This window comes from Lissotriton helveticus, chromosome 2_2 (genome assembly GCF_964261635.1).
Source record: "Lissotriton helveticus chromosome 2_2, aLisHel1.1, whole genome shotgun sequence".
NCBI lineage: Eukaryota > Metazoa > Chordata > Amphibia > Caudata > Salamandridae > Lissotriton > Lissotriton helveticus.
The window spans coordinates 257985862-258004084 of record NC_136060.1 but is presented as its reverse complement, the minus strand read 5'-3'; the positions used below and the strand labels follow the sequence as shown (position 1 = coordinate 258004084).

The window sequence follows — 18223 nt, the reverse complement described above, 5'->3', positions numbered from 1 at the left end:
CTGCGTTGGATGTCGAAGTTTACGAAGTTCCCCTTCTCCGTCCGTGTTCAATCGTGTTGTTCCTCGTCGACTTCGCTTGATTTTCCTGAAAAAATAGTCTTTTCTGCGTTTTCTTCTCTCCAAAACTCTGGAGCCCTTTCGGGAACGAACCAGACCCAACAGCGGTAAAAAAAAAATTGAAGATGGCACCCCAATGTGGAAGCTTCCGCAGGAAGCTTGCCGACGTCACAGGAAGTGCACCAAAAGGTGGGACTACGACGCCCACCTGAGCTACAAAAAATAAAAAAAAGAAGAAGACTACGATTTCGGACCCAACCACTAGACCGCGGAATAATGTACAGCATAGTGAATCCAGAAAGATTCACGCTGCAAAACTAAGTATCAAGTGAACATAGCCTGGGGCCTTATGTGCATTTTTCAACGTGAACAAGTTATGAACAAAAGAGATCGGTGATTAACAGATGGTTCTAAGGAGCGTGGGCACCAGGGAATCAACAACACGGCACGCTATGAACCAATGCCTACAAGGCAAGTAACATTCTCCATTCATAGCGTGCGTACCTGTAAATAGACATGGCCTTCATAGAATAACCTGCATTGGCAAAGCCAACAGATCTTGCCTTTGCAAGGTATTGGCTTTGTCAATGTTTTAGCCCTTAAGTACAGCCGCACGGCTGCAGTGCAAAATACATAATATTCAAAAGAAAAACAAACGCAGAATGACCATTTATTTACTGCTGAAGGAAGGTGCAAAAGGAAACAGAGGGCAGGTTAGGGAAAAAAGTGCTGTAAGAAAGTGCCCTCTTTGTGCGTGGTTGCCCCCACTTTTTGCTAAACTGCTGATGTACTTTGAGTGTGCCCTGGTTTCCTGCCAAACAGGTACCTAGGGCCTATGTTCTTTCCCTAAACTGCATTAAAAACAAAACCCAATTGGCACACTTTGGCCACAGGCCAGTCCCTTGTAAATGGTACCACGGGTATCAAGGGCACTGTGGCCATGGAAGGCCTCTAAGGGCTGCAGCACATATTTTGCCACCCTAAGAGGACATGTACCTTTACACACACAACACACACTGCAATTCCAGGCTGCGTGTTTTGGTGCAGAACAAAGTGAAAAGCCGACTTGGCACACATCCCTGTGTGCAGTGCCTACAACCCACTGCCCTGGCATAGGTCAGCCACCCCTCTAGCTGAGTGCACTATACCAGTGACGAGGGTTTAGGTGCATGAGCCCTGTACCCCTACAGTGTCTAAGCTAATTCCTAAACATTGTAAGTGCAGTAATGCCATTAAGAGTATATGGTGTTGGGAGTTGTCATTACGATCTCAGCACCATAATGGTTTTACTGAAAACTGGCAAGTTTGGTATCAACCTTCTCAGCACATTAAACCCACACTGATGCCAGTGTGGGATTTAATGAAAAATGCACACAGAGGGCATCTTGGAGATGCCTCATGAAAAACGATCTACCACTAGTATCCAGGCTGAGTGGCTGCTCACCAGCTGCCACCACCAGACATGTTTCTGGACCCCCTGGGTCGAGAGCCTGCTGCTCTCTGGGTCTAAAACAATGCACATCCTGGGACGAGGTGCCAAGCCTCCTCCCCCAGGGTGGGCAGGGTCCACAAAGGGGAAGCTTCAAAGGCGTGCCTTTGTGAGCTTCCCCAGGCCTTTTGATGCTTCCAGCAACTGGCCTCCACCGGTTCTGACCCCCACTTTTGGCAGGAGAATCGGCTGGAAAACCAAGTGAGGAAGGGAGGTGTGCCCACCTTTGCCAACCCCACCCCTCAGGTGGGGGGAGAGGTGAAGCACAGCTCACAGTCCTCGCCATCTTGCAGATGGGGGGACCCAGCCACCCAGAGTGAAGCATATTCCCCCCTCCCACTGGAGGTCCCTTCCTTGGGTACTCACCCCAAGGAAGGGACCTATTGGTCCCAACCTTTTACTTACCTGTAACGCCCCTAAATATAGTATTTAGGGGTGCCACTGAAACTTGCCTCCTCAGACAAAAACCGACCAAGAAAAAAAGAGGAAGAACCGAAAACACCATGCCAAAGTTAAGAGCAGGAGGACATCCACTGACTTGGCCCGAGCCCTACCGGCCTGTCCCCACCTCGAACCTGCTCCAGCGAAATCGCGGTGTGTCCTGCAGCCAGCAGCCTCAAGAACCCGAAGGACCGCCCTGCCTTCCAACCTAAAGACTGTATCCCGTGAGCACTGGATTTGCTCACCAAACAGACTCTAGCCGCAGCCAAAACCCCAAGTCTGCACCACCCTGCACATGAAGCTTATAGCCCGAGTTCAAGTGGCCCAATACCACGAAGTCTCTCCGGCGACCCTGACCCGAGATCTGGTGATCTCTGATCTGCCTTGACTCTCAAGAGGACGCCTGCAGTTTCTTTCTGGAGGACACCACGACCGGAGTTGGTAAGAAAACCCAACACCAAAAGACACCCCTGCACCAGATGTCCCACGGCCTTAGGTGGCCCAACAGACAGTGTCTCAGCATCCCCAGGCATTCCGGCTTACCTCTCCAACCGGTGGTCGCCTCCAGAAGATCTTCGTCCCGAGCCTACAGTCTTTGTGGCAACCTGAGAATCCCCATTGAAAACTGGGCACCCAACGCCAAAACGGCACCCTGCAACCAGCCGCCCCAGCGGGTGTACTTTGGGTGCTAACTCGGATCCCCCTTTTCCCAGAGCCTAACACCAGGAGCTTTGCATTTCCCATTAAAGGACGACTGGCAGCACATTTTATGATTCCAAACATAATTCAAAGAAAGCCAACTTGCAATTAGTTTGGCTTGGTTAAACCTGACCTACGAATAAATATAATTAAAAGATGCTATAAAATACATTTTAAGAATGTGCAACGTAATGAATTGCATGACACCAGAAACAATAGCGTGGTAAATGAACTGCAACTTAGCAGACAAGTACATGCTAAATGATTACTGAAGAGTAAACATTTTTAGAGAATTTCTTAAGAAGCTGTAACAAAAACACGTTTTACAATGATTAAGTCATGGTGTACCGAAGTTTATAAATATTCACCTGCATAAAATACCCAGTAACCAATGCTTTTCTTATATTTATGTAGTAATCTCTGCTGGTAAAGTCCGTACTTCTACGTGGTAGGTTAAACCGGTCCATGATTCGTGACAGCTGCTGGCGTACATTGTCTGCAGACATCAGTGATCTGTAGTTTACGAAGTTATCGTAACACCACTGAACTGCCTCGTGATCTGGAATCAAAGATGAACACAAAACATTAAAAACTCAGTGACCGCAGAAAACGCCAATAGAGTATGAACAAATCACAATTTCTCTACTAAAATGTAGTTTAAGAGCGAGGGGATTCAGAAAATAATATAAACATTTAAGTGGTATTTGAAAAAAAATATTTTCTGTATTGTACTCCTTTCAGCACAGGCTCACTAAGTTTCTGAATATATAAAACAGGGAATCACAACAGCACATCTCTGGAAAAGAGATGGATCCCACAACCTTTTAACATTTGACAGCCTGAAAATCCCGGATGGCTGGTGTCAATTGAGCCCAAAACCAGTTTCATTGTAGGAAATATTGTATTCACATACTGAATGTTAAATAGACACCAATCCTTGCCAAAGATTACGGGATCGGTAATTTCTACTCACGTTCTCCACCCATGTGCAGGCTAGTATTGGGAGGGTCTCAAATCCCCTTATCAAATTCCCGCTCAAGTAATTGGATGAGACTTGCAAGTTCGTGTTCATGAGTCTTCTGAGAAGCCTGAAGCTGTGGTGCGTCTGCGTGGTTTTCCCTCATTGAGTTTGCAAGGTAAATACATTATTTTTTGGGCTGCATTGTTGCAGGCCAAGGAGAGCGGATGGCCCTCTACCCAGGGGTCCAGCAACATGTCTGCTGTGTGGCAGCCTAGTTAGCCTCTCAGACAAGACGTGGATTGTAGGTTAGGTTTCAGGGGGCATCTCTAAGATACCCTCTGTAGTGCATTTAACATTAAATCCCACACTGGCATCAGTGTGGGTTTAATGTGCCGAGAAGTTTGATATCAAACTTGTCAGTCCTCAGTGTAGCCATTATGGTGCTGTGGAGTTCGAAATGACAACCTCCCAGCACCATATACACTTAATGGCATCACAGGTCCTGGGTACTGTAGGGGCCCAGGGCTCATGCACCTGTGCCCACACCACTTGCATAGGGCACCCAGCTAGAGGGGTGACTTGATATATGCCAGGGCAGTGGGTTTGTGGGCATGGCACACTGCCATGTCGACTCAGTTTAGTTCTGCACCAGGACACTCATTCTGCAAAGGAAGTGTGTGGATGTCAGGCTGCAGGGTCCTTAAGGGTGGCACAATAAGTGCTGCAACCCTTAGGGTCTTCTCTGGTCACAATGCCCTGGGTACCTAGGGTACCATTTACCAGGGGCTGACGTGGCCAGAGATGCCAATTGGGTTTTAGTTTCAACACCGTTTTAGGGAAGGAACACAGGCCCTGGGCACCTGATTGGCAGGAGCCCAGGGCACACTCAGTCAAAGCACATCAGCAATTCAGGAAAAAGTGGGGGCATACCATCCACGAAAGGGGGTTCTTAGGGGACCCTCTTCAGTTCCCAGGCCTTAGGTACACAGTACCATTCATTAGAGGCTTAAAGGAGGCAAATATGCCAATTGAGGATTTGTTTTTAAGTAAGGAGCACTGTCACAGGGGAACTGGTTGGCAAGGACCCTGTGCACTACATTTGAAACCAAATCAAAACCAAGCAAAAAGTGAGGGCTAACCATGCAAACAAGGGACTTTCTCAACTAGTAGTTGCAGAATCAATCTCTCCCTCAAGTGGACTCATTATTCAATGCCTGCTGATGGGAGTGGTGAGTAACAGTAGCACAAGATTTACCTAAGAAATATTATTCTCAAACTTGTTTCATGAAGGCAAGCAACAGTGAATATGAAAAAGGATTTAGTAGTGATCAGACTGGGACAATGCTTAGCCACCTCAAGGTTTTCAAATGTAACTAAAAATCACATTAGTGCTTAGGCTCTTAACTAGTTGCTGGAGACCAGGCACAGAGCAATCTTCAAGAACTTTAGTTGCAGGTGTAGAATTGTTATCCTCAAACAACAGATTAACATCTCCAACTAGAAGGAAACTGATGGATGGAAGCACAGAAGGTGCTAGAAGATCAGTTTCCGTGCTGATGGGAGATTTTATTTGGGCCTTAAAACCAAAGGTGTCAATCTGGAGTCTCAAACAATCAGTTTTTGTGTCCAATATGTCACAAGATTAAATGATCCCCTCTAACTTTTCTTAAATCCCTAAACACCTGATGTTGAATTCCCAAGGCCAGTACCAGCTTCCTGTTCCAGGACCTTTGGCAGCTATAAAATAGCAAACTCATGGGTTTCAACAACTTCTTGTAAGAAAATGCATAATTTTGACATGGTAAACCCACTTTTTTGCCTGGTAAATTATGTGATTTCGACTGAATGTGAACTGGGTTCCTGCTAACCTGCTCCCAAGTGTCAAGCTCTTTCCCAAAATTTTACAATTGTTTCCCCAATAGGCAACACCTTTAGCACCCGCTTTAAGTCCCTAGCAAATAATACCCTGGTAACTAGGGCCTGAGGTACTAAAGAAGGTCCCAAAGGGCTGCAGCATGAATTGTGCCACCCTAAGAGACACCTCACCAAGCACAAGCATGACTGCCATTGAAGTCTGCATGTCTTGGTGCAGACAAAAGTGAAAACACTGCATGTCAGTGTTCGATTTACCAATACATGTCCCCAGAGGCACCTTATAGGTGCCCCCAGAAAACCAATCCGACTCTGGTGTCCTTGCTGACTCTTTTCTGCCAACCTGCCACACAAGACTCTGTTCTGACCTCCTAGGGTGAGAACATTTGCTCTCAGGAGACTCAGAAAAAAAGCCCCTCTGGGAAGAGGGTGTAACACCCCTCCCCCAGAGGATACATTTCTGATTAAGCGCATTTGGAATGCAAATCTTGCTTCCCTCACAGGAAAGGAATCCACCCCACCCCACCCCCGTCCAGAGCCCCATTGGCACCTGGAGAGGCAGGAAAATTAGCTAATTAGGTAGGCGTGCCACCTCCAGGTAGTGCCTCCGCTAAGGTGGGCTACAGTGATGTGGACACGATTTTTCCGATGTAGCCATCTTTGCGATGGCATACTTAGGAATTCTATTAAAGGGTTATGCCTGCTTCCCACAGAAAGAGGTCATATGGGGAGTAGTGACACCAAGGGGCAGTAGCCCATTGGCCACTACCCTACAGTCCCCTTACGATCCTAAAATAAGTATTTGGGTGAGTCCCTGGCACCAGAGAACCAGATCCTGATGACCCAAGAAGACACTGAAGAGTTGCAAGAGCAGAGGAGAGAAGCAGCAGCTCACCTGGTATTAACCCTCCCAGCCTATCTTAATCACTCGTCGAAAACTGTGCCAAAGTGGAATCGTCCTGCAGCTGTTGACTCCAGAAACTTGGGAGGACTACCTGCCTTCGACAAAGACCTCACGTGAAAAGAGGACCTGTTCTGAAGAATCTCTAAAGAGAAGACTGAGGCCTCCAGAACCACCAAAACCAGACGATCTCCTCCATCAATGTTTTTCGTGTACAAAGGAATTGAACTTCTATGCAATGGAAAAGCTATCAGCCATAGTAAACAGGTGAATAAAAAAAAAAATTATGGCTTCTGTTTAAAGCATAATCCGAGACAGTCGGAGTATAAATAACCTAACTGGCGTGCTAAATGTTATCTGTTGTTCAGCACAGTGATAAATTCAATTTTCTTCCGATGGTTCTAATAAAGCGGATAGTATATTTCTGCATTATACTGATGAATTGTGCATCTCATTCCACATTCGAAAGGACTGAGTCGGTCTGATTATAATTTCAATATTCAAACATTTGTACTTCCACCCCTCTACTTTTTTCATATAGGTTTATCAAAAAGTTAACCTGGTCTCTTCTTTCCTAAAATAAAGCGGTTGGATTATAAACTCTTGCATACAACTTATACAATTTGCACTAATGATTCATTATACCATAACAAGCACAGCATTTCACTTAGATTTACCATTACCACAAATCAAATCACTGTATAGGTTTTAAAGCAAATATTTGTTTTGTTTAATAGGACGATATATAAAAAAATCAAATGAACTTACTTTGCTTGAAAGCATGGTAGACATTCAGCAACGTCAAATGATCGCCATCAATATGGGCAAACCTCATCTTGGCTTCATCTGCTGCTTTCTTGGCTTCAGTAGGTCGAACAAAACACTGTGGGACTAAACAAGGTTGGTATGGGCCCAACACAAATGCCCATATCGATGAGTCACGCATTCACAGACAGATGAACAAGGCCTAGCTAGGTCAGCTCAGAGCATAGGGCAGGGCAGGATGGGACTTTTGATGGCCTCCAACTGCATCTTGGACTGTTTACTACCTTTCAGTGGTACATCAACACCTAACCACATCTGCAAAACAAGAGGGATTCAAAACTACAAAACACCGGATTACTGTGTCTAGTAATAAAAACAGGCATTTAAGTCTCTTCAAAAGTTTATCCAGAAAAACAGCAATCTACAGGGTTCAAATACACTTTACAAGACGTGCTGTACCAAGAACCGTGTGTGGCGAAATGTTGAAACTTAAGATATTGCAATTTTAGACCGGTTTGGTGATAAACACTGAAGATTGGAATCCAGGCTTTTCCAATACACCAATGCTATTATGTAGGATAGTTCAAATATTCTGCTTTAATAACGGTCTTAATACTAGATCACCACACACATGTTTTGCCATCAGCGAAACAGCTTAATATTTTTGTTCAAATGTTAAGAATGTGGTGGTGGTGGAAGGTTTAAAAAGGCCGTTGTACTAGACCATTTAATACACTAGAAAAAAGAAAAACTAAATATATTGTTACCAACATAAGCTCTAGAACACTGGCGTAAATGGAGGTAAAAGTAGATCATGGAATGAAACTTGCTTCTGCATCCTGGGTTGATATTAATGTAAAAAGAAACCTGGTGCAATGAAATTTGGTGGTGAAAATGTACATATCAAAATGGCAACTGTGTCATCATGGTACAAAGTGAGAGCAGTACCATCAGTGAGTACAAGTAGGTGTAAATTTTTGGTTCAATACAAAATGCAACAACTTCAACCGCCTGTCAAACAAATCCACAGTGGGCCCTGATACGATTTTAATTAAATTGTAGCTGTCTTTATAGATCTGTGTACCATGTGGATGGGGTGTCAAGTAAACTGGTGTTTGCACAACAAACTATATATTGTGGTGCTTTGATCATTGGGTCCGTGAGAGAGATTGCAACTATTGTGATGCAGACTGTGTGAGATGGGGATTCAATGTGGAGATACTTGGCTTTGGTACAAGGTAGGGGTGTGACTGGCAAGGAAGCTGTGGGTTCAGGCAACATTTCTGTTTAAGAAACAGTCAGTACTTGAGAGAGAATATGAAAGGGTCTACCAAGGTTCAAATGCACGTCAAGGCTGCCAACCTCAGTTACTGGACAGCTCACACTTCTGCAAGACCAGGTACTCAATAAGAGGGCTGAGAAGGCAGGTCCCAGCTAAGAGAGATGACATTTTCCGTCAGGTGGGGAGGGGCATACTTTCTTATGTACTAGGTAGATATTTTAAGTAAATGGAGTGTTTAACGAGAAGCTAGTGTCAAGTGTAGGTCTCAGCACCCAAGGACTGCAATTAAGTCAACTGAATTATAAGTGGGAATGAAGGTCTGAGTATTTAAAAAAAGGCAATTACAGTGCAGAACCAAAGGAAAAAGGAGAAAAGAGATACCAACCTACCACCACCTTTCCAAAGAAAATCACATGAAAGAATGCATCTGATTCTGCCCTGCCCATCTGCTCTGAGTCTGATCCTTATTTATTAGAAAGCTGCAACAAACATTTTGGCTGGATAAAATTTATCAACACAACTGAAAAAGTGTGGCCTACTCATTTATTGCACGCTGCACTTATGAAGAATGTAAAGATTTAAAAAAAAATAGTGTTCTATTTGGAACACGTCACAGATCTGTCTATTTTAAAGACTATTCCTTCACCACTGAGCTAATGAATTCCTACGAGCCATCAAGACTCAGATTCTTCTTACGTGGAGTTATTGGAACTCAAAAATAGGAGCTCCTCGTTCAAAAAAAAAGAAGATTCAGCTTGTGCAAGGATTCAGGTTTAAAACTCCACTATGGAGGTAAGGAAAGTTGAGCTATGTGCCACTTGGGCTGTATCTATTTTAAGGCACAAAGCAGTAGAACATTTAGTGTTACTTCAGGTTCCAGTCTCCCGTTTTAGTGACTCCAGAAAAAAGTAACAGTAAGTGAATATTTAACTTCTTGTGGTACAACTTTGCGGGTAACGAATCGTTTTCACTGTGGATTTCCCAATTCCAAACCATCTTAAAAATCCATAAAAAAAAGTCTTACTAGATAAAGATGTAGGAGGTTCTGGTATGCTGACAGACATTCATTAAAAAAAAGGATTTTTTTTTTTAGGATTGATACATAAGAGGTATTATAAGCATTTGTCCACTGACAAACCGTCGCAATCCTATGTTTTCCTGAAAAATGTATGTATAAACTATTGGAGAAAAATGGCATAGTTTGGAAATCATTTTTTCAGCTTTTCTTTCCCTGCTATTACCTGACAGCATGGCAGTTACAGATAGGATCTCATTAGAACAGTTGTAGTCACAACTTGCAATAACCATCTTGGCCAGCTGTGGATCCAGTGGGAACTCTGCCATCATGGATCCCAGTTCGGTCAGGTCTCCATCATCATTCAAAGCAGCCAGGTAATTCAGAAGCTCTAGGGCTCGCATCAGAGTCTCTGGGGCTACAAAACAAATCAACGTATAAGACTGGCGAACACAGAGTAAAGTGTAGCAATCAAACTAAGCATTAAATGAAACAAGAACATACCACACATGGCACATCTGGCTTTTAGGTTTTACATTAGGTTTTACATTGTAGGCTTAATATCCCTTCGAATAATGTATTCTTTAGGTAATTACTATGTTGTAGGAAGCTGGCTTCTGTATATTGTATGCCACTAGGTGGTTATACCATGCACAGAGTCCTGGGATTCACCAAAAGTGTACAGGGTTCAATGTAAAACCCAAAGTGCTCTATTAGTGGTAGTGAGAGCGAGCAGCCTTAGGCCTAACACAGAGGAGTGCAAGACATTTATTGCACAATACTGACCAATAATGGACACACCACTCAAAAAGGAGATCCACATCAATTTTAGAAAAATAAGCATTATTTGTACTTTAAGATCAAGATCTTCGCAATAAGGCAAGTACGTTTTTAAATATAAATGCTTTTCATTTTCAAAATTTCGGCCTAGTTCAATGTTATCCTATAGGGAAAACAATATTGTGGTATAGCACTTACAGTTCCAGCCATTGGGACCAAAGTTCAGCAAGGGTCAGGTGAGTACCGAAACTGCACCACAAGAGGCACAGCTTTGGTCCAATGCAGAAAACTCACAACACCGGGTGTTATCCTGGGTCAGAACAGAATGCCTATGGCTAATGCAATCTATTATTCATCTAAGCCTTGTACCCAGCCGCTGTGCCACCAGATGCTTTATTAAAGGCTTACCAGGGTCCAAATATCAGCCATCAACAGCACAGTTTGGGCATAAGACCATATTCTGGGGGAATATAGGTCAAAGACCAAAAGTCACAAATTACATTCAACAACCGATTGTGCCCTATTTGTACCTGCCACCTACAGACATCTTTACAACACAAAATTAGCTCTACATTTATCCTGAGGCATCTGCACTATTCTTTCAGAGGTCTTAATATACATGCCCACTCAGATGTTCCTGGCATGTGGGATTCAGAGGTAAGCCAAGAATGTTTACATTTGCTACAGAGCTACTGGTCTTTCAGAAGCACTGATAGGTCATGGCGGACTGTACCATTGCCCTACAGGCCTTCTAGAAAAAGAAACAGTTCCTGCAAATGTGCAAATTTTCAACTCTGTATTCCCAATTCATGCCCTAGACCCTAAAGCTTTTAATATGCCTTGCATAGCTATGTACTGGAAAGCATCTATTAAAAAAGAGGTGTTGCAGCTTGTGCATGGGGTATACATTGCTTTATACTTTGTTCCCATGGCTACCAAGTATGCACAAGTCAACATTAACCCAAGTTGCACAGTAGACAAAAAAGCCTGCAACCACCGCCCAGATCAGAGAAGGGTACCAGGGCCAGAATGGAAGAGTAACAACCATTCACCCCCAGCCAACACCAGCAGGGGGAACATTTCCTGAAAAGGGGTTAAGGGCCGAGACCCAGCCAGGGACCTCGACCCAAAGGACTGCAAAGGAGTCAGAAAAGTAAGCAATGAAAAGAAGAACACAAGCAACCCCACACTAGAGACAAAGAGTGCAGGGGCGCTGAAGTGCCCACGAAACCACCAACCCTTCAACAGAAAGGAAGGAAGAGAGCAAACAACAACAAGACTAACATTCCCCTTGGGAGGAAGTAAGAAAAGGCACTCGCAGAGGACAACCACCCGGTGGTAGGCGAGTGATGAAGACGAAGAAGGGTACTCGCAGTAGGAGGCGGAACAACGAGTCGTGAAGGAATCTGCAGCTGGAATCGGCTCTACCAGATGGAAAATGCTACTTACCAGTATGCATCTGTTCTTGGCATGTAGAGCTGCTGACATTCACATCTTAGCATAGATCGCCGCCTAGTGTTGGGTCCGGATGTTTGCACCTTGAGGTCTTGGAAGAGTCTTTGAAGTATCAGGAGATAGGTGACTCCTCCCCTGGACTACAGTGTGCATCTGCATCTTCTCCATCTTCAGATTGTTTTTCGCCATTGTGGCAAAGATGGAGTATAGGAAAGTAAGAGATGACCATGTAAATGTATGTAAAGAGATAACCCTGCAGCTGTGACGGGCACCGGGGAGGAGGGTGGGCGATATGAATGTCAGCAGCCCTACATGCCAAGAACAGATGCATACTGGTGAGTAGCATTTTCCATTCGAGGCATGTGGGCTGCTGAATTCATATCTTAGCATAGACTGTATAGCAGTTTCACCTCTAGCGGTGGTCCCCTGTATCAGCTGCAGTGGTTTGAAAAAGAGTGTGTATGGTAGACCATGTAGCTGCCCTACATATGTCTTCTAAGGGAATATTTCCTAGGAAAGCCATGGATGGCCCCATTTTGCACGTTGAGTGGGCTCTTGGGGGAATTGTTAAAGTGCGCTTTGCCTTTTGATAGCATATTTGAATGCATTTAACTATACATCTGGCTATTCCTGTCTTGGAAATAGGATTGCCCTTATGTTGTGGTGAAAAAGCAACAAATAGTTGCTTTGTCTTTCTAAATGATTTTGTTCTGTCAATGTAATATAGCAGAGCTCTTTTAACGTCTAGTGTGTGTAGAGCTCTTTCAGCCACGGACTGCGGGTTTTGAAAGAAAACTGGCAATTCTATGGACTGATTGATGTGGAAAGTGGAGATAACTTTTGGCATAAATTTAGGGTTTGTACGAAGCATTACCTTATTGTGGTGTATTTGCATGAAAGGTTCCTGAATGGTTAGTGCCTGTAGCTCTCTCCCCCGCCTGAGGGAGGTAATGGCAATTAAAAATGCCACCTTCCATGTTAAGAACTGTAGTTCACATGAATTAAGTGGTTCCAATGGGAGTCCCATGAGTCTGGTAAGTACTACGTTTAAGTTCCAGACAGGTGGATGCCTTGGAGGGATAATTCTTTTAAGTCCTTCCATAAAAGCTTTGATAGGTGGTATTCTGAATAGGGACACATGTTGTCGGTTTTGAAGATATGCTGCTATAGCAGCAAGGTTTAGCCTTATGGATGAGTATGCTAGGTTACATCTTTGAAGATGTAGCAGGTAACAGATTAAGTTTCGGATGGAGGCATCTAATGGATTAATTTGGTTATTATTACAATAAATTTCAAATGTTTTCGATCTCGCTGCCTAGCATTCTCTGGTAGTGGGATGCCTTGCTTCCTTGATAATGTTCATGCAGTCTGGAGGCAAGTTAAGATCGAATATGCTACTTACCAGTATGCATCTATTCTTGGCATGTAGGGCTGCTGACATTCATATCTATTGCATAGATTGCCGCCTAGTCTTGGGTCCGGATGATTGCACATTATTGTCCTGGAAGAGTCTTCGAAGTATCACGAGATAGGTGGCTCCTCCCCTGGACTACAGTGCGCATGGGCATCGACTCCATCCCCAGATTGTTTTTAGCCATTGTGGCAAAGATGGAGTGTAACACCGTGAGTGATGACCATGCTAAGAGTAAGTGTAAGTGCTGCAGCCGCTACAGGCGCCGGGGAGGAGGGCGGGCGATATGAATGTCAGCAGCCCTACATGCCAAGAACAGATGCATACTGGCAAGTAGCATATTCAGTTCGAGGCATGTGGGCTGCTGAATTCATATCTATTGCATAGAATATATAGCAGTCCCTCCATTAGCGGCGGCCGCCTGTGCCAGCTGCAGCAGTTTGAAAAAGTGTTTTTAGAACAGCCTGCCCTACAGCTGCCTGCTGTTTGGAGTGCACATCTACACAGTAGTGTTTTGTAAATGTGTGTGGTGTAGACCATGTGGCTGCTCTACAAATGTCTTCTAAAGGAATATTTCCAAGGAAAGCCATGGAGGCCCCCAACTTGCGGGTGGAGTGCGCCCTTGGGGGGATTGTTAAAGTGCGCTTTGCTTTTTGATAGCAAATTTGAATACACTTAACGATCCACCTGGCTATACCTGCTTTAGAAATGGGGTTGCCTTTGTGTTGTGCGGAAAAGGCAACAAAGAGCTGTTTCGTCTTCCTAAAATGTTTGGTCCTATCAATGTAATACAGTAAAGCCCTTTTGACGTCAAGAGTGTGGAGCATTCTCTCCGCCACGTCACAGGATTTTGGAAGAACAAAGGCAGTTCAATAGTCGGATTGATATGGAACTGTGAAACCACCTTTGGAAGAAATTTAGGGTTAGTGCGCAGCACCACCCGGTTGGAGTGAATTTGTATGAATGGCTCCTGGATAGTCAGTGCCTGGAGTTCACTAACACGTCGCAGTGACGTGATCGCTATCAGGAAAGCCACTTTCCACGTTAAGAACTGAATCTCGCATGAATGTAAAGGCTCAAAAGGTGGACCCATCAGTCGGGTGAGGACCACATTAAGGTTCCAGTCTGGAGCTGGTGGGGTCCTGGGAGGAATGACTCGTTTGAGTCCTTCCAGAAAGGCTTTAATGGCAGGCACTCTGAAAAGTGAGAGATGCTGCCTGTTTTGGAGATAAGCCGCTATGGGGGATAAATGTATCCAAATGGATGCATATGCTAGATTGCATTTGTAAAGATGTAACAGATAACAAATGATGTTGTGCGTAGACGCGTCAAGCGGGTCTATGTTGTGGCTTACGCAATAAATGACAAACCGCTTCCATTTTGCCGCATAGCATGCTCTGGTGGTGGGCTTTCTTGCCTCTCGTATGATATCCATTCAGTCTGGAGGCAAGTTGAGGTAGCCAAACTCTAAGACCTCAGGAGCCAGATCGCCAGGTTGAGCTGTTGCGGATCTGGGTGCTGAATGTCGCCATGGCTCTGCGTCAAAAGTCTGGGTGTGAGGTGCAGCCTTTGATGCGGTACCACGGAAAGTTCTAGAAACGTGGTGTACCATGGTTGGCGTGCCCACGTTGGAGCAACCAGGATGAGCGTCATCGAGTGCTGCTTCAACTTGCGTGCCACCAGCGGTATTAGAGGTGCTGGGGGAAAAGCGTACGCAAATTTGCCTGACCAGTTCATCCATATCTCATTGCCTTGCGACTGTGGGTGCGGGAACCTGGCGGCAAAGCTTTGGCATTTGGCGTTTTCCCTGGTGGCGAACAGGTCCATCTCTGGATGACCCCACTGCTGGAAGTACGGGTGGAGTACTGATGGATGTAGCTCCCACTCGTGCATTTGGTGGCTGTACCTGCTGAGCAGATCCGCCATCTGATTGTCCTTGCCTGGGAGGTGTTCCGCCATGAGGAAGATGTTCCTTTGAATGGCCCACTTCCACAGGCTCTGAGCCAGATGAGACAACTGTGGAGAGTGTGTACCTCCCTGCTTCTGAATGTAGTACATTGCCGTCATGTTGTCCGTCCGGATCAACACGACCTTGTTGCACAGATGTACCTTGAATGCCTTCATTGCCATGAAGATTGCCATCAGCTCTAGGAGGTTGATGTGCATCTTCTTTTGCTTCGTTGTCCATAGTCCCTGCACTGTGTAGTGGAGTACATGAGCTCCCCATCCCTAGAGAGATGCGTCCGTTGTCAGGATGATTTGTGGCACAGGCTCCTGGAACGGTCGTCCCTTGCAAAGGTTGTGTGGATTCCACCAATGCAGAGAGTTGTATGCACGACCGGTTACAAACACTAGGTCTCCCAACTATCCGTGAGCCTGAGTCCACTGATGTGCTAAGCACTCCTGGAGCGGACGCATTTGTAGTCTCGCATGCGGGACTATGAAGATGCAGGAGGCCATCATGCCTATCAACTGCATGAACACTCGTGCTGGAAGCGAGTGTTGTGGTCTGAATTTCTGTATCAGCAATTGAATGCTGTTGATCCTCACTGAATTTGGCTGTGCTGTGGCTGCCAGAGTGTTTATTGTTGCGCCCAGATACTGCCGTACATGGGCGGGCTGAAGGTGTGATTTTGGGTAATTTAGTGAGAATCCCAGATTGTGAAGAAGGTGAATGGTGTGGGACATGCTGGCGGCGCACTGCTGGGCCGACTTTGCTTGGACAAGCCAGTCGTCCAGATAAGGGTAGACGTGAACGTTTTGTCTCCTGAGGTGTGCAGCCACTGTCGCCAGGCACTTTGTGAACACCCTGGGCGCTGTAGTCACTCCGAAAGGGAGGACTTTGAATTGGTAATGCTGATTCTGAATGGTGAATCTGAAGTATTTTCTGTGTGACGGATGTAGCGGAATGTGAAAATATGCATCCTTTAGATCTAATGTTGCGAGGAAATCCCCCTGATTGAGCAAAGGAAGAACCTGCTGCAGTGTTAGGATGTGAAAGTGTTCTGAAAGAATGTACTGGTTTAGTGGTCTGAGGTCCAGTATGGGTCTGAGGGACCCGTCCTTTTTTGGGATTAAGAAGTACAGGGAGTACACTCCTGTGCCTCTTTCTTCCACCGGCACGAGCTCCATTGCCCCTTTTTGCAGCATGACGAGTACTTCCTGCTGCAATAAGTGCAAATGCTCTGTGGACATAGGTCGGTGTTTTGGGGGTATGTTGGGTGGAGTGGATGTTAACTCCAGACAACCGTACTGGATAAGCTTTCTGACCCACCTGTCTGTAGTGATGTATTTCCAGACTGGCAGGAACTGCTGGAGTCTCCCCCCGACCGGTGTTGTATGGTCGGGGGGCAGTGACAAGGCGTCACTGTTTGTTGGCGGCGGAGGATCGGGAGCTGTTGTTTCCACGACATCTGCCTTTGTGGAGAAGCGTGGCTCAGTGGTTAGAGGCGGCAGACCCGGAAGCTGAGATCAGCCGCGGACCAGGGTTCGTTTCCCTGCCTCGGCGGGTCTCGGGCTCAAAAATTCCACGGACTCGACAATTCTCACTCCGGTGCCTACTCGACTCACGGGGTCACACTCTGCGACTCTGGGCAATAGCTTGCTTAATCTCCACTACGGCCCCTCGCGGCGGGATGCCTAGCTTTCACCTTGTGAATACCCTGCCGGGGTATCTCACAGGGGAATACCAGGACGGGTTCCCTAAGCAAGCGCCTTGAGACCCCTGGGTGATTCGTGCGCTATATAAATCGAAATACATTTACATTTACATCTTTGGCGCTGTTTCCGCGATAGCCACCTCTACTTTGTTTGTTGTACGTGGTTTGCGCGCCACTCTAATTGTACTGTGTTTGCTGGGACAGCTGGCCTCTGGAAACACCTCTATTGCCTGAGCGACGAAAAGAACTAGCCCTGAACTGCTGCGACTGGAGAGCCCCCATGGACTTTGCAGTTTCAGTGTCCTTTTTGATTTTTCCAAGGTGGTGTCCATCTCAGGTCCAAATAAGGGATCAGGGTTTACCGGCTGATTTAGGATGGTGGTTTGTATCTCCGGCTTGAACCCGGAGATTCTGAGCCAGGCCTGTCGCCGCAACATCACACTGGTGTTAATCGCCCTGGCCGCGGTGTCTGCTGCGTCCAGTGCACACTTAATAGAAGCATTTGAGATGAGTTTCCCTTCTTGTATGAGCATCTCTGCTGCCTCTTTATATTCATCTGGCAAGTGTTGTAACAGGGTCTCAAGTGTATCGTAATGTGCCCTGTCATATCTGGCTAAGAGTGCCAGATATTGGCCGCTTGAGCCGCCACCCTTTTTTCCCTGATGCTTCTAGCACTTTAGATTCCTTGTCGGGGAGGAGCATCACCAGTAGTTTGTGAGTTTGCCCTCTTTCGGGCATTGGAAACAACTAAAGAGTCCAACGGCAACTGGCCCTTGATGTAGGTAGGGTCCCCAGGCGCCGGCTTGTACTTTTTCTCAATTCTGGGGTTTATAACCCTGGCCCGTGTGGGTTCTTTAAAAATGTCTGCAGCATGTTTTAAGACACCCTTTAGCATTGGCAGAGTCTTTACGGTCTTCTCAGAGGAGGAAAAGGTGTCAAACAAAAAATCCACCTCAACCGGGTCAGCATGGAGCTGGACATCATGATTTTTGGCTGCCCTTTTAATAAGCGCATTAAATGCCGCTTAGTCCTCAGTAGGCGATTTTTTCACATTATACACTTGAGTGTCTGGGGCAGTTTGTGGATCCCCTGGGTCAGCAGCATCTGCCCATGTGTCATGTTGATCCTCAGGATCAGTGTCGGCAGGGTAGTTGTACTCATCATAGTCACCTTCCCCAGCCTCCACCTCTGAGTAAGTGGGCGAGATTGGAGCAGTGTCCTGTCCACGTGGAGCTATGTGTTCCACAAGAACGGGTGAATCCGTGGAATCCTTCTTTTTCTTCAAAGGAATTGCGCAGGACTCCATAGGCTGTGCTGGAGTAATCTTTCGTCTGTAAATAGAAAGTTTACCGGTGTTGGCGTCGATGAATCGTTCCGACTGCTCCTCAAGCAGGGGTTGTCGATGCTTTGTGCTCACAACCGCAGGTGCAGACTTC

The 18223-nt window shown here is 45.8% G+C and overlaps 1 protein-coding gene across 1 annotated transcript in view; it reads right to left on the bottom strand.

Moving 5' to 3' along the window:
- The window catches only part of DHX15 (DEAH-box helicase 15), a 177421-nt gene that overhangs the window by 60015 nt on the left and 99183 nt on the right, over nucleotides 1–18223 (bottom strand). Inside the window, exons 10-12 of the mRNA XM_078678396.1 lie at nucleotides 9709–9900; nucleotides 7189–7311; nucleotides 3055–3245 (exon numbers count right to left, since the gene is read on the bottom strand). Of these exons, the coding sequence (XP_078534522.1) occupies nucleotides 3055–3245; nucleotides 7189–7311; nucleotides 9709–9900 (506 nt within the window). The remainder of the gene's footprint in view (nucleotides 1–3054; nucleotides 3246–7188; nucleotides 7312–9708; nucleotides 9901–18223) is intronic.